Below are 15,683 nucleotides of genomic sequence, written 5' to 3' on the forward strand. Positions count from 1 at the left end.
CGCACCATGCAGGATGTGGGATCCTAGTTCCCTGACCAAGGATCAGACCCTGGCCCCCTGCAGTGGAAGTGCAGAGTCCTAACCACTGGACCACAAGGGAATTCCCAGTTTTATTTATTTCAAAATATCGTATAGTTGGAGTCATACAATATGTAGCTTTTTCAGATTCATTTCTTTCACTTAATATGCATTTAAGGTTCCTTCATGACTTCTCATGGCTTGATAGCTTATTTCTTATTCGTGATGAACAATATTCCATTGTCTGAATGCACCATAGTTTATTCATTCACTTACTGAAAGGCATCTTGGTTGCCTCCAAGTTTTGGCGATTATGAATAAAGCTGCTATAAACTTCTGTGTGAAAGTTTTTGTATGGACGTAAGTCCTCAGCTCTTTTGGGTAAATACCAAGGAGCAATGACTAGGTTGTATGTTAAGAGTATGTTAAGTTTTATAAGAAACTGCCAGTTTTCTTCCAAAGTGGCTGTACCATTTTGCATTCCCACCAGCAGTGGGTTCCTGTTGCTCCACACCCTTGTAAGCATTTGGTGTTGTCAGGCTTTTAGATTTTGGCCATTCTAATAGGTGTGTAGTGGTATCTCACTATTGTTTTACTTTGCATTTCTCCAATGATGTACGTTGTGGAGCATATTTTCATATCCCTATTTGCCATCTGTATACTTTGGTGAGTTGTCAGGTCAGGACTTTTGCCCATTTTAAAATCAGTTTGTTCATTTTCTGATTGTTGATTTTCAACAGTTTTTTTGCATCTTTTATTTATTTTTTGTTTTGCTTTATTTTGGCTGCACTGTGCAGCATGTAGAACTTCTCCAACCAGGGATCGAAGCTGTGCCCCCTGCATTGGAAGCGCAGTCTTAACCACTGGACCACCAAGCAAGTCCTGTATCTTTTTAGATAATAATCCTTTACCAGATATGTCTTTTGCAAATATTTTCTCCAAGTTTGTGGCTTGTCTTGTCATTTTCTTGGCAGTGTCTTTCACGGAGCAAAAGTTTAAAATTTTAATACAGCCAGTGTATCAATTTTTTCTTTCATGGATTATACCTTTGGTGTTGTATCTAAAAAGTCATTGCCACATCCAAGATCATCTGTATTTTCTCCAGTGTTATCTTCTAGGAGTTTTAGAGTTTTGCATTTTACATTTAGATCTGGATCTATGATATCCATTTGTGAAGGGTGTAAAGTATGTGTCTGGATTCTTTTTTTTTTTTTTTTGGCATGTGGATGTCCATTGTTCCAGCATCATTTGTTGTTTTTGTTATTTATTTATTTATTGGCTGTGTTGGGTCTTCGTTGCTGTGTGCGGGCTTTCTCTAGTTGCGGCAAGGAGGGGCTACTCTTCGTTGCGGTGCACGGGCTTTTCATTGCGGTGGCTTCTCTTGTTGCAGAGCATGGGCTCTAGGTGCACGGGCTTCAGTTGTTGCAGCACGTGAGCTCAGTAGTTGTGTCTCATGGGCTGCAGAATGCAGGCTCAGTAGTTGTGGCGCATGGGCTTATGTTCCACGTCATGTGGAATCTTCCTGGACCAGGGCTTGAACCTGTGTCCCCTGCATTGGCAGGCAGATTCTTAACCACTGTGCCACCAGGGAAGTCCAGCATCATTTGTTGAAGAGACTGTCTTTGCTCCATTGTATTACCTTTGCTCGTTTGTCCAAGATTGATTGAATATATTTTTATGTGGGTCTGTTTCTGGTCTGTCTGTTCTGTTGCATGGATCTCTTTGTCTCTTCTTTTACCAATACCACACTGTCTTGCATACCATAGCCTTTCAGAGATTCTTGAAGATGGATAGCATTTTTTGTCTGACTTTGTTTTTCTCCTTCAATATTGTGTTGTCTATTCTGGGTCTTTTGCCTCTTCATATAAACTCTAGAATCAGTTTGCTGATATATACAAAATAACTTGCTAGGATTTTGATTTGCATTGAATATATAGATCAGATATGGAAAAATTGATATCTTGACAATATTAAGTCTTTCTATCCATGAACATGGAATACATCTCTATTTAGTTCTTCTCTGATTTCTTTTGTCTGAGTTTTGTTGTTTTCCTCATATATAACGTATACATTTTTTAGGTTTATACCTAAATATTTCATTTTTGGGGGTGCTGTTGTTTTTAATTTCAAATTCTACTTGTTCATTGCTGATATATAGTAAAGTGATTGACTTTTGTGTATTAACCTTGTATCCTGTGAACTTGCTACAGTTGCTTATTAGTTCCAGGAGTTTTTCGGTCGATTCTTTGGTTTTTCCAGATAGACAATCATGTTATCTGCATATAAAGACAGTTTTATTTCTTCCTTTTCATTTTGTATACCTTCTATTTCATTTTCTTCTCTTATTGCATTAGCTAGGATTTCCAGTACCATGTTGAGAAGGAGTGGTGTGAGGAAACATCCTTGCCCTTTTCCTGATCTGAGTGGGAAAGCATCTAGCTACTCACCATTAAGTTTGATGTTAGCTGTAGGTTTCTGTAGATGTTCTTTACCCAGTTGAGGAGGGTCCTCTCTACTTCTGGCTTGCTGCGAGTTTTAAGTCATAAATGGGTATTGGATTTTGTCAAATGCTTTTTGTGCATCTACTGATATGATCATGTGATTTTTCTGTATCCTGTTGTTGTGATGGATTATACTGATTGATTTGCATGTTCTGTGAGACTTCGCTTTTAATAAATCTGGATTGGACTTAGCTGGGCAGTTCTTCTGCTTTGTGTATTGGTAGCTGGGCTGCAATCATCTGGTGGCTCCGCTAGGCTGAAACATCCAAGATGGCTCACTCCCAAAACTGACTGTCAGACAAGATCCGGGCTGTCAACTGGAATGCTATGGTTTTCTCTATATGGCTTTCCACACGGCTTTCAAGAAGGAGTGTCGCATGTGTGCAAAACCGGAAGCTGCACATCTCTTAAAGCCTAACCTGGGAAGTTGCGTAGGTCACTTCTGCCTCATTTATTGGGCAAAGCAAATGATAGGGCCAGTCCAGATTCAAGGGGAGGAAAGATTATGGCTTTTTATGGCTGGAGCAGCGCACAGAGGAAGAGAAGGAATTGATGGTAGCCATGGGTGTTATACTTCTTTACCCAGATGGGGATACTGAGGTTGAAAAATACAACTTGTCCAAGGCCACACATCTAATAAATAATGGAATAGTTTTGTCCAACTCTAGACTCAATATTTTCTTCTATTCTGCCACTCATTTTTATTGATAATTTAATTTCCTAAAGCAGCTTGCTTTACAGGGAAAGCCCTTTTGACCATCGTACTGTAATACTTCAAACCTGAAAAGTTCTATCCTACTGGAATGAAAATTTTCCTTTCTATGTGGTGAAAGCTACTGGCATGGAGGTGGGAAGGGATCCTTCTGTGGAGAGTACAGAGCTTTTCTGCACCTCCGTTGATCCAGAGGCTGTCATCCTGTTGGACTTAGTACTGACCACACCCTAGCCTGGAGCTTCTTTTTTCCTTCATGCTTTTTCTTTTAATGTCAGTGCCAAAATGGCCACTCCCAGGAAATTTTTTTCTCTAATGCTTTTGCCCATTCAACTTAAGGAATCCAATCCCCCTGACTTGCCAAAGTGTGTTTAGTGGTACAGTGTTGAGTCTTCTTGGTTCTCTGTTTTACTGTCTAATTCAGGAAAAAGTGCCGCTTAATCCACATTATGGAAGTAGGTCCACTGGGAAAACTGTCTCTTCTGTGAAATTTTTTGGAGTGTTTGTTTCTAGAATATACTAGAAGCTCAAAACTTACTCGTTAAGTGAAATGCCACCAGTGGGCATTTGCACGCTGCTTTCTCTGGGCACAGAGCAGGAGTCTCATTCACCGCTCTCTTCCCCATCAGCAGTAGCAGGGCTGTCCGAACATTAGGGACAGCAGACAGATTTTTTTATTTTTATTTTCATTGAAGATTAGTTGATTTACAATGTTGTGTTAATTTCTGCTGTACAGCAAAGTGATTCAGTTATACACACATGTACATTCTTTTTCATATTCTTTTCCATTATGGTTTATCACAAGATATTGAATTTAGTTCCCTGTGCTACACAGTAGGACCTTATTTATCCATCCTATATATACTAGTTTGCATCTGTTAATCCCAAACTGCCAGTTCTTCCCTCCCCCACCCACCTTCCCCCTTGGCAACCACAAGTCTGTTCTCTATGTCTGTGAGTCCGTTTCTGTTTCATAGATATGTTCATTTGTGTCTTGTTTTAGATTCCACATGTAAGTGATATGTCTTTTTCTTTCTGACTTACTTTGCTTAGTATGATAATCTTTAGTCCATCTATGTTGCTGCAAATGGCACTATTTCATTCTTTTTTATGGCTGAGTAATATACCATTGTATACCACATCTTTATCCATTCATCTGTTGATGGACATTTAGGTTGCTTCCATGTCTTGGCCATCAGCAGACAGATTTTAACAGCCCTAGTCAAATGGGATCTCTTGGTAAGTCCACAGCAGGGACTGAACAGAACACCCCTTCTTCCTCCTAACTCTACCAAGAGTCTATGTAGAGCATCTCAAAGTTATATGGAAATAGCTGGGGGCGGGGTGGTGGTGGTGGTGAGTGTGATCTTCTGTGCTTGGTGACCGTTTCCCTGGTTCTCTGCTGTATTATGGCCAATCCAGACCTACTGCATTAAGTTTGTGCCTTGTGGTTAGAAGATGTAGAAACTCTTCTATGTCTCCCTAATTGCACTTAACTTGAGGAAAGATACAGTGTGCCGTGCAGTAACCTTGAAAGAATTAATTCCTCTGCCTAAAAGAGGGCCATGTATTTTTGTTGTTCATATCAGCTTAGTGCAGTTCTTGGGATGAAAACAGTTGAATTCTCATCAGTGAAACCCACTGGTGGTAGGAGGTTACCTGGAAAAGCATCCAGAAGGGGAAGTCTTAGCCTCCACTTTCAATTTACTACCTATTAGTTTATATTCAAATTTTCTGTTTCTTCTTGTACCTATTTTGATATTTTGTAGCTTTCTAGGGATCTGTGCATTTTATGGAGGTTTTCAATTTGATTAGTATATTGTGGTTCATAATACTTATTTTAGAAAAAATTTGTTGTTTCTCTAGTTGGCTTTTCTTTCATTGTACACTTTGCTGTTTACATCTCCTTCACTCCCTCTCCTGCTTTTGTTTCCCTTTGATCAATCGCCAGAGATCTCATTAATCTTTACAGCTTTGGCTTTGTTGGCTTTGTTAATTTCTCAGTTGTTTCTTTTTCTTCTCGAATTCATTGATTTCTGCCCTTATCTGATTGTTCCCCTCCTGATTGTTTCTTTGGATTTGGAGCACCTTCATTCCAGCTTCATGAGTTGAATGCTTAGCTTTTTTATTTTGTGAGGAATCTATTTGTACTGTTGTATTCTTCCTGATTGTTTTTCTCAGGATTTCCAGAAGAGGAACTATAGAGTCAAACTACATGAATGTTTTTAAGGTTCTTGGTAGATATACCCAGACTGTTCTGCAGGAAGGCTGTGCTAATTAACGCTTCTTCTGTTGGAGAATGTCCATCTTATTGTAGTCTCAGTAAGTTGAGCCTTTATGTGGTGGGAACTCTGGGAGCTTTAGGACCCAGGGGCCATGGCTCAGCCAGAGAGAAATGTAGCTGGGCCCAGTTGTTATCTATATGTGTCTGCTTACTGGCAACTCCTCTTGCATGTTTCCTGCCTACCTCTGTTACTATGTAGCCCTTGTAACTCTAAAAATGGCCCAGAGGCCATGAAAGAAGAGTATCCAATCAAATCACATTCTACCTTCCTTGTTATAGTATTTGGGGGACAAAGAAAACCTAATGTATAGAAAGTTAACAAAAAATGTAAAAGAATTGCCAGGCTTTGTTCAGCGCTCAGCCTTTGGATACGAATCAGCTGGGCCTGTGTGGGCAGAAATAAACACTGCTTCCTGCATATAGCCTCTGTGTTTTGCTTCACTCTGTAAAATCCTGCAACATTTATTCTTCAGTCCACCTCACATATATTTGGCATATGATATGAAGTGTGAAGAGTTAAATTATTTTTTTCCCAAATAGATAAGCAAAAACTATTTTTTTATCCCCAATTCTTTTTTAAATTAATTAATTAATTAAATTTATTTATTGGCTGCCTTGGGTCTTCGTTGCTGCACACAGGCTTTCTGTAGTTGCTGCGTCTAGTTGCTGCGAGTGGGGGCTACTCTTCATTGTGGTTCTCGGGCTCCTCATTGTAGTGGCTTCTCTTGTTGTGGAGCACGGGCCCTAGAGCACAGGCTCAATAGTTGTGGCGCACGGACTTAGTTGCTCCGTGGCATGTGGGATCTTCCCACGGCAGGGCTCAAACCTGTGACCCCTGCATTGGCAGGTGGATTCTTTACCACTGCGCCACCTAGGAAGCCCCCAAAAACTATTTAATAAGTCTTTCTTTATTGAATTATAATGGAATCTTGATCATGTACTAAATTCTTATATCTACTAAATTCTTTTATGGATATGCACACATGCATACATGCAGTTTGTGGGCTGTCTTTTCTGTTTCAATGATTTCTCAATCATTTCTTTTATTTATTTATTTATTTTTTTAAAGGCACATTTTCTTTCTTTTCCTTTTAAAATTTATTTAATTAATTCATTAATTTATCTTTGGCTGTGTTCAATCTTTGTTGCTGCACATGGGCTTTCTCTAGTTGCGGGGAGTGGGGGCTAGTCTTTGTTGCGGTGCGTGGGCTTCTCATGTGGTGGCTTCTCTTGTTGCGGAGCACAGGCTCTAGGTGCGTGGGCCTCAGTAGCTGTGGCTCACGGGCTCTAGAGCACAGGCTCAGTAGTTGTGGCGCATGGGCTTAGTTGCTCAGCGGCATGTGGGATCTTCCTGGACCTGTGTCCCCTACATTGGCAGGAGGATTCTTAACCACCGCACCACCAGGGAAGTCCCTCTCAATCAATTCTTACATCAGTACTGTGCTGTTTTAATTATTTTTGCCTTTTTAAATGCCTGAGTAGCTGGTGGAGTAAGTTACCATTCCTTGTTTTTTACTTCCATTCTTTTCTTAGCTATTCTTACTGGTTTACTCTTTGAGATACGTTTTGAAATTGGCCAAAAAAATCTCATAAGGGTTTTAATTAGAATTACAGTAAGCCTAGAAATTAATTTGTAAATAATTGACAATCTTATAATATTGTATCCAGGAATATGGTATTTTTTTTCTAAAGGTTTCTGTTACTTCCCTTAATAAAAGTTCATGGTTGTCTTCATAATAGGCCCTGTTAAAATTCCTATTATTTCTAGAAAGGTATTTTTTTCCCTTTTATAATTGGGATACTATCTGATTATATTTCCTATAATTTCTAGTTGATTATATCTGGACTATAGGAAAGGTGTTTATTTTGGTTTCTCTATTTTATGTTCCAACAATTATTGAATTTTCTTAGTGTTCCATTGGCTTTTATCATTTGATTCTCCTGGTTTTTGTATTTAGATAATATCATCTACACATAAGGATAATGGCTTTGCTTCATCTATTATTACTTAGCCACGACTTCTAGAACAATATAGTAGTTGGAAAAGAATGCTGTCCTTATTTTGATTCTAACTTTAACGGAAATCCCTATATTGTTTTACCATTAGTGAAATACTGAATAAGTTTTACTTTGGAATCCCTAAGGATTCCCATGCAAATCGCGTGCCTGGTGGCCTCCCTTGATAGACACCAGAATTCCTAAGGGGTCGCAGATGAGCAGCTCTTTCAGGGAGATTTGAAGGTCATTTATGTGCATATCACTTTGCATCCTATTTACATATATGATTTGTTTTTGCTTGGGCTATTGCTAAACTGCTTTTTCATTCCCTGAGTGGGAACTGGAAGAGAGGAGAGAAGGAGCCCATGCACTTCAAGAATCTCATGGAAAAACCAGCACCTTTTCATCCCTCTTGTATGTGATCACGTGTGTATTTGAGAGCTCTTTGCTAGTAAATTCTCTAAGCTTTAGAAGCCTGTCTTTTCGGCTCCCTTCCCCCACTCTCATTTACTACCACAGTTGGCCATACCCACCAGCTTTCTGGAGAAACAACGAACCCGTAGGAGCTGATTGGAATTTTTCAAATGCCTAGAAACAGCAGGACAGTTAAGCCATGGTTGGGTGTGATAGTCCCTGGCAGTGGCTTGTATCAGACAAGGGTACACGTGTGTGCGCATGTCCTCCCCCACCCCACCCTGAAACTGATTTCCCATCAAACTGTTGAAAGTGAAAGGGGTAGGTTGGTTAGAGGCTTTGGGTGAACGGTTCACCACTGCAGCTCATGGGCGACAATTAAAATGCAAATCCTCTCACTCAGTAGGTGAGTGGGGCTTTGATGTAACCTTTTGTTGGGTGGTGGTTGGCGGGGGAGGGCAGGGGGAGAAACAACAGCTGACTTGGTACTGAGGGCTACTCAGCAGGAACGGCCTGGTTTCTCTGCTCTCAGGCAGTTTTGTGGAGTGCTGAATTTTGGGTAATGGAACCAGAGCACCTAGAAGAAAAGGCTGGCTCTGCCAGCAGTCAGGCCTGTGTGGTGTGGAGAAAATTGCTCAGGCAGAGAAGGCTTCTATTTGCAGTGTCCTCCTGCTCGAGGCTATGTGAGTTAACGATGAAATCTCGTCTGTCCCAAAGGGTGAGGGTGTGGGGTCCTCACCTAAGAAGGATAATCAGAGAGGTTCTGAGGGTCATGACTCTTCACAGAAAGATCTCCTGCAACAGCTTCTCAGCTTCCATTCTACCAAATTCAGAATTTGGTAGAATTCAGCCAAATTCTATAGCATTGCATTTCAGGTAACTGAAAATAGTCTGAAGACGGTGATCACCAAAGTATCATGAATGGATTTAATTTGTAATTTAAATGAATGTCATGTAGCATTTGTTTGTGTCAAGAAACAAACAAATTGGTGACTGGTAGGAATTCTCTAAAAGGTGAGGGAGTATTTTCGTCTAGAACCATACTGTCCATTGCTGTAGACACAGGTGGCCAATGAGCTCCTGAAACGTGGTCACTTCAAATTGAGATGTGCTGTGAGGATAACGTGTCCATGGAATTTTGAAGAATTAGTAAGGCAAGGGAATATAAAGTAACTCATTAGTAATTGTTTAATATTGATTCCATGTTGAAGTAATGTTTGGATATATTGGGATAAATAAAATATTCTAAAAATAATTTCACTTTGAAAGAAAATTTTGTTTTTTGCTTTTTAAAGTGTGGCTACTGGAAACTTTAAAATTATAAATGTTTCTCAGATAGTACTGGACAGCGACAGACAGGATTTCATCTTAATTCTCCTGTCTGCGTAGGATTCCTTTTTCCCGCTAGAGGGAGATGTGTCCTAACTTGGGGGAGTCTGGTGCTTAGCTTGGGAACTTCACTGCTTTGGAATGTACCCTTTTAAAAAAGAAAAGAACTCCAGTTTTTGCTTTGTTTCAGTTCTGCATAATTCTGATGTGTCTGGAGGCTGCTCTTTGTAGGAAAGTGAAGCCAAAACAGAAGAGGCAAGAAAGCAGAGAGGTTTCCCCGTCTTTTTGATAGAGGGACCTGTTACTTTGTTGGATTGCAGTAGGTTGCTCTGTGTGGGTTGTTCCCTTGGGACTTGAGTCTGTGTACAGCACAGCACACGTACACATATACACACACAATGTGGCATGTATGCAGCCGTAACAGAAGGGACCAGGGCAATCACACATCGCCACACCATCTCCTGGACCTTATGGCATTCAGTGTGAATGTGTCCTGGCGTTGCAGCCTGTGGCACCATGGGCCCCAGTCCCCGATGCCCCACCCTTTTCTGTTTTTGCCGGGGGCAGTGTTGCCTTGGGGTTTGATGCTGGGGCTGCTGTTTGCATCTGGTGTGTGTAAATCTGCCCTTTGATCCTACTCAGAAATGGGCATCATGGCATCGCTTGATGATTATATTTAGTGATGTGCTCTCCTGGTTTTCCTTTGATCTTTCTGAGTAGCTCCTTTGTGGTCTTCTGTGTTTCATGTATGTTTGTCGGTCCCACAAACACTGGATTTTTCTTTTCCTGTCTGTGCATTCTGTGCCCTTTTGGGCAGTCTTAGCCAATCTGGGGGCTTCATCACTACCCTTATACAGGGGATTCTTGGGGATTCTTAAGTCTTTCCCTCTAACTGAGGCACTCTTTTGAGCTCTATCCACGCCCATCCAGCTGCCTATTAGACTCCGATAGACACCGCAGACTCAGCCCCCTACACTCCTTACCTCCCATACCATGGGATTCTTCAGCACTCTTGTAACTTTTATTATTTGCCTCTGTTACCCAAAGTACAGTAAGTCCCGGGAGGGCAGAAGCCGTGCCAATCATGTTCTGCGTCATTCCTAGTAGTTCACATTGGTTATTGTTCACCTTTAAGAAGTATTTGGATGAAGATTTTTTATACTTTTTGTTTTAAACCAATTGTATTTTTTACTTATAAGTATATGCATTATCATTATAGCATCCCATCAGTAATCTTGTTAGCTTTATATCTTAGGGCTATGATCACCATCATTTTGTGGCATGGTCTCTTTAAATTTTTTTTTCACCATCTGTACAAGTTGGGCATCTGCCCTCATCTCTCCCGTGGTTCCCTGTGCTGGAAGCTTTCATTCTTAATCCCTCTTCTTTTGTGACCCTATGACAAGTTAAAGGGACATTTCCATCAGCCCCACCATGTATTTCCAGGAACTGAGGTCACAGAAATCAAGGAGTGTGGCTTGTTTCCATGCCTGTAGCTCAGTCCATGGGCAGCTTTTCCAGGACACACTCCAGTTTCTTTTAGTGCCTCTCCTATTAAACCAAGCCCAGTTTTATTTGGATTCGTGACTAACGGACACTCTTTTTCTTGTCAGAACATGAAGAGGAACTGGACCAAGAATTTGACCTGGAGACTGGCACTTTATTTGGAGGATTAAAGAAGGTACAAAGTGGATCAGTGATAAACCTTTTCAGTTTTGAAACTTGGTTTCAATATTTTGTATCACTTTTGTATTTGGCATTGACCCAGGCATAGTACTCAGCAACAATTGGGAATTAAGTACCCTTCGGGTTGTAAAAGGTGTGAGGGCACCTGGTGGATTAAGGCATTCCCCATGCTCTATCTATATCTTGTCCCATGTTCTCCTCTCAGAATACTAGAGATGTGGGTCAGTAACCTTATCAGCTGATGCAGACTTCACTTTTGTAAAGTTTAGGTCCTTCCTGACCTAGCCATATCTATTGGAATCAAATGTGGCTCCTGGACACTCCCTATAGCAACTGGTGGCAGCTATGGAACTGTTTTCTTCCCGCGCCTAGTGTCCCTGGTCATGCACACGCGACAGTGGCAGTGGGCTGGCGCATGTATCCCCCACTGCAGCTCATTGTGCCTGCTTAGATAGCAGGCGGGGTGGCCAGCGTTGCTCTCCTAGTGGTGACAGGTAGCAGTTTTGTTCTTTAGGGTATGTCACGGTTAGGTACCAGACCCTCCTCTTTTGATTGTGAGACTGCTAGACTACTTTCTGTTTCCCACCAGAACCCCTTTCCTCTGGAGGCTGGAGTTTTTCTCATTCTTCCACTTTCAGTTTCCCAGGACCCCATTTCAGTAATGACTTGGATCATAGGAGGTCCAGCTTCAGCTCATGGTTCAGGGTTCAGGTCAACCCGAGTGAGGAGCCGTGTATTTATTTTTCTAGGCATTTGGATATATTTAAAAAATGCCATCAAAACATTGCTTTTTACTATTTTTGCTCTAAGTGTGTAGTGTGCTCAGTATATTGTAGGTTTAATCAGCTTTTGTTGGTTGGCTTGGGACATAAAATGATGCTTGCATTCCAAGTTCTGAGCACCCAACTTACAAATATACTTTGGAAGACTATTTGTTTTCAAACTGGGTACTGTCTGTACTGATATCTTCCTCCTTTGAGAGTTGCAGATCTTACTTAGAATGGAAGCAAATTGGCTTCAATTTCCGTTTTGGTTTTCGAGGGTAGCCTGTCCCTTTTTTTCCAGCTCTGGCTCCGTACAGAGCCACCATATTAAATACATGACCCATGTTTGTCTGGGGCTGGGAAGAGCATCTTGCCCTGTGTGATACTCTTCCCAGTTGTTCTACCCACCAGACATTTCTGTGAAAAGTTGGATGTAAATTTAATTTTTACCCATTGAATTCATTTGTAAATGTTTCTGATTTAAATAAGCCCTTTTTAGGGTTATTAGTAAGATGTGTAACGTGGGTGGTGTTATGCCCACTTCAGAGATGAGGAAACTTGCGAAGCTTTATGTCACAGTGGAATTTGAGTTATGACAGTATTACAGAACTCAGGTTCAGCTGTCATCACTCAGGAATCCAATACTGAGAGAAAAGTGTTGGGTAAAAGGAAAGATAACTTTATTGAAGAAGCTGTCAATCCTGGAGAGAAAGTGGACTCATGTCCCAAAGAACCAGCTCCCCAGGTTTCTCTAGTTGCAGTGAGCAGAGGCTACTCTTGGTTGCAGTGCCAGGGCTTCTCACTGCGGTGGCTTCTCTTGCTGCAGAGCATGGGCTCTAGGCGCACAGGCTTCAGTAGTTGCAGCACATGGGCTCAGTAGTTGTGGCTCATGGGCTCTAGATCACAGGCTCAGTAGTTATGGTGCACGGGCTTAGTAGTTATGGTGCACGGGCTTAGTTGCTCAATGGCATGTGGGATCTTCCCGGACCAGGAATTGAACCCATGTCCCCTGCATTGGCAGGCAGATTCTTAACCACTGCACCACCAGAGAAGTCCCTTGTGGACATTCTTGGTTGGTGGTGAGGCAACCAGGAGTCAACATCAACCTTCTGGTTCTGATCAGTCTGGGGTCTACATGCTTGTGGGCAGCATACTGTTAACTTCTTCTACCTGGTGGGGGTTTCAGTACCTGCAAAACAGCTCAAAGGATATGGCTTAGAATATACCTATAGCCCTTGAGGAGAAACTAAAGGCCCTTGACTTTGTTCAATGGCTTGTTTTGCATTGTTTGACCTTTTCCTTTGTTTTTGCATTTTCTTACTTCTCTGGGTAAGCTTATTTTTTGACTAAAGTTTTTCTGCAGACAAGAGGCAGGCAGAGGACATGGACAGGGCGGGGGGCGGGGGTCTGTCTTGGGAAGGCCCTATAGGGTCCTGCTCCAGTTGCAATAGGAGATAGCCCTTGTGAGTGTCTGGGATCTACTCTTTAGAAGTATACTGCTGTTGGATCTCTTACGACAGAAAAAAATGGCGATTTTTTTTTTTAAATTTTAGAATCATAATTCAGGCATTTGAGATAATACCGAATTGTGTGCTGGGGCAAAAATAAGCAAATTCGTTTTGGACTAAGAGACTTAGCTGAAGAGAAGCAATTGTGAGGCAGTAAGAGAAGTTGAATGAGGATCAGGCCCAGACAGGTTTGGAGCTCCCACGGATTTCATTGTTGCAGGCTCAGCCCTGCTGGGTGTTGCTACTTCTAGGCAAAGGGGCTTTGTCTTCCCCCACTTCTCAGCTCCCCCCACCAAGCTACTCCTTCATGTTCAGCTGTTTGACTCCCTTTGACTCCCTGCCAAGGCTCTAGAGTGCTGGGGACATGACCTCCTCTGTGCATTCTCCGCGACAGCCCCCCATGACGGGCACAGGCAGCGGGTGTCAACATTCAGGCCAACCCTACCTTTGTGGAAAAGTGCACAAGGCACAGGTAAAAGCTCCAGGGATTTTTTCTGTTCTGAAAAATCTCTGTCCCTCTGTCCGGCTGACCATCCATTCATCTGATGCTATTGAGCACCTCTTGTCCTCATCTTTCTGCATCTCATTACCGTGCATAGGGGATGAGTAGTTTGGAGTCCTAGAATTTAGACGGAAAATGATAAGCCAGGGTGGATAGCCAACAGATGAAGGAAATTGATTTTGTGTCATTGGTGAAGATCATAAAATAGACCCAGGAGCCATATGTAGTGACAGGAGGTTCACTGATGTCTGCCGAAAGTCTTATTTCAGCTGAAAGAGAAACCTGATAGGTTCTGAGTATTTCCTTTGGAGGTTAGGGGAGGTGGCAAGCAAGTGCTATCCTGGTCCAGATTCTAATCAAAAGGCAAAATTAGGCAGGAGTAGAAATTGTGAACGTTAGAAGGAAGCTTTTATGTTCTCTGACCAGTCTATCTTTTAAATGCTGCTAAACCTCAGCAGTGCTGACATCCTTTGCTGGGGTGGGGAGCTGTTCTGTACATTGTAGGGTGTTTGGCAGCATCCCTGGACTCCACCTAGTAGATGCCAGTAGCACCTGCTGCTCCAAGTCATGACAGTCACAAGTGTCTCCAGGCATTGCCACATGCCCCCTAAGGACAAAACTGTCTCCCTTTGAGAACAGCTGGCCTGCAATAATATTTAAGGGCTTGGTCGTGGTGACTTGGCTATTTCTTACCTTGCTCATCCTGTTTCCTCCTCTGGACTGTGTTTCGCCTCTTCCCTATCGGGTCCTCGCTCACACTTCACATCCGAGCCCGTGTCTCCTATCACAGAAGCATTGCCTGGACCTTTCCAATGGGCTTCATGCTCATAGGTCCTGACACTTCCCTGCCTCTCTTTTTATCTGCTTCCACAAATACAGCTTTTAATGAATGTGTTTCTGTGCCTGAGTCCATATCGAGTGCTGGGGACACGTAGTGAACCAGACAGACAAGCTTCCTGTCCCAGTATCTCCTAGTGGGGACAGACCAACAGTAAGGAAATGAATAAACCTGACAGCCACAGACTGAGCTAAATGATATGCAGGAAATGAACAGGGTGCTGTGTAGTAGGGCTTTGGATTGCATGTTATACCCTATTAAGATAAATCTATTTGTACAGTGTTATCTTGTATTATCCATCCTCCACCAGACTGTGAGTCCCACAGGGGCAGGGCTGGAATTTAATCAGACCTGGGACAGAGTAGGTGAGTATTTTACTGAGTTTAACTGCAGGAAAGAGTGAGCAGCACTGTGCCAGGCTGCAACATTGGAGTAAAATGCATCAGTCCTAAGTGCACCTAGATCGATGTGCAGGTAAATGCTAAGTGGGACAGATGGTGTTGACAGTCACAGCAGGGAGAGACCACTCTGAGCACAAGCAGTCCCACATTGCTTCTGGGGGAGGAGGTTGACTCAAGGGGGAGCCTAAACCTTTCACTTAGGACAGTGAAAGCATGCTGGGCCTGACCACAGTCCTCCCATTGTTGATGATGGTAGAGTTTGGAGGGTTATAGTCCAAATCAGGAATACCTATGGGTTTTGTCATTCCTTTGGTGTAAACCTGCTTGCTTTTGCCGAGACGCCAGATGTGGTGGGGATGCTTGTGTAGGTGTAAGTCTCAAGGACTATTCAGATTACATATGCTATGACATTTTCATCCTGTTTTGTGATGTCTCTTTTTCTAGGCTTGCAAGTACCTCTCCAGTGGCCTCCTGGAGCAGCCATGCGCTGGAAGCCTGTGTGTGGCCAGGGATGGGTTGAGCCCGATGCCTTTCCTGTTCTGGCCATCTGTCTTGGTGTTTGGTAGTTCTTTTTTCTCCTCTTTTTTTCTTGCCTAGTGTTCTTGCTAGGTGTGCCAAGAATACAAAGGAAACATTTTAGTGGCCATGTTCCTTGCTTGATGTTTCTAGATAGTAGGGTCTGAATCATACTGACATGAATGAAGCTCTATGTTGGGTTGTATTGTCAT

At 42.3% G+C, this 15,683-nt stretch overlaps 1 protein-coding gene across 7 annotated transcripts in view; it reads left to right on the plus strand.

Annotated features, from left to right (window-relative positions):
* Positions 1-15,683, plus strand: part of HHAT (hedgehog acyltransferase) — a 324,736-nt gene that overhangs the window by 17,187 nt on the left and 291,866 nt on the right. For all 7 annotated transcript variants that reach the window (XM_057727696.1, XM_057727697.1, XM_057727698.1 and 4 more), the window contains exon 3: positions 10,870-10,937. In XM_057727696.1, coding sequence (XP_057583679.1) covers positions 10,870-10,937 — 68 coding nt within the window. The remainder of the gene's footprint in view (positions 1-10,869; positions 10,938-15,683) is intronic.

This window comes from Hippopotamus amphibius, chromosome 3, assembly GCF_030028045.1.
Source record: "Hippopotamus amphibius kiboko isolate mHipAmp2 chromosome 3, mHipAmp2.hap2, whole genome shotgun sequence".
Taxonomy (NCBI): domain Eukaryota; kingdom Metazoa; phylum Chordata; class Mammalia; order Artiodactyla; family Hippopotamidae; genus Hippopotamus; species Hippopotamus amphibius.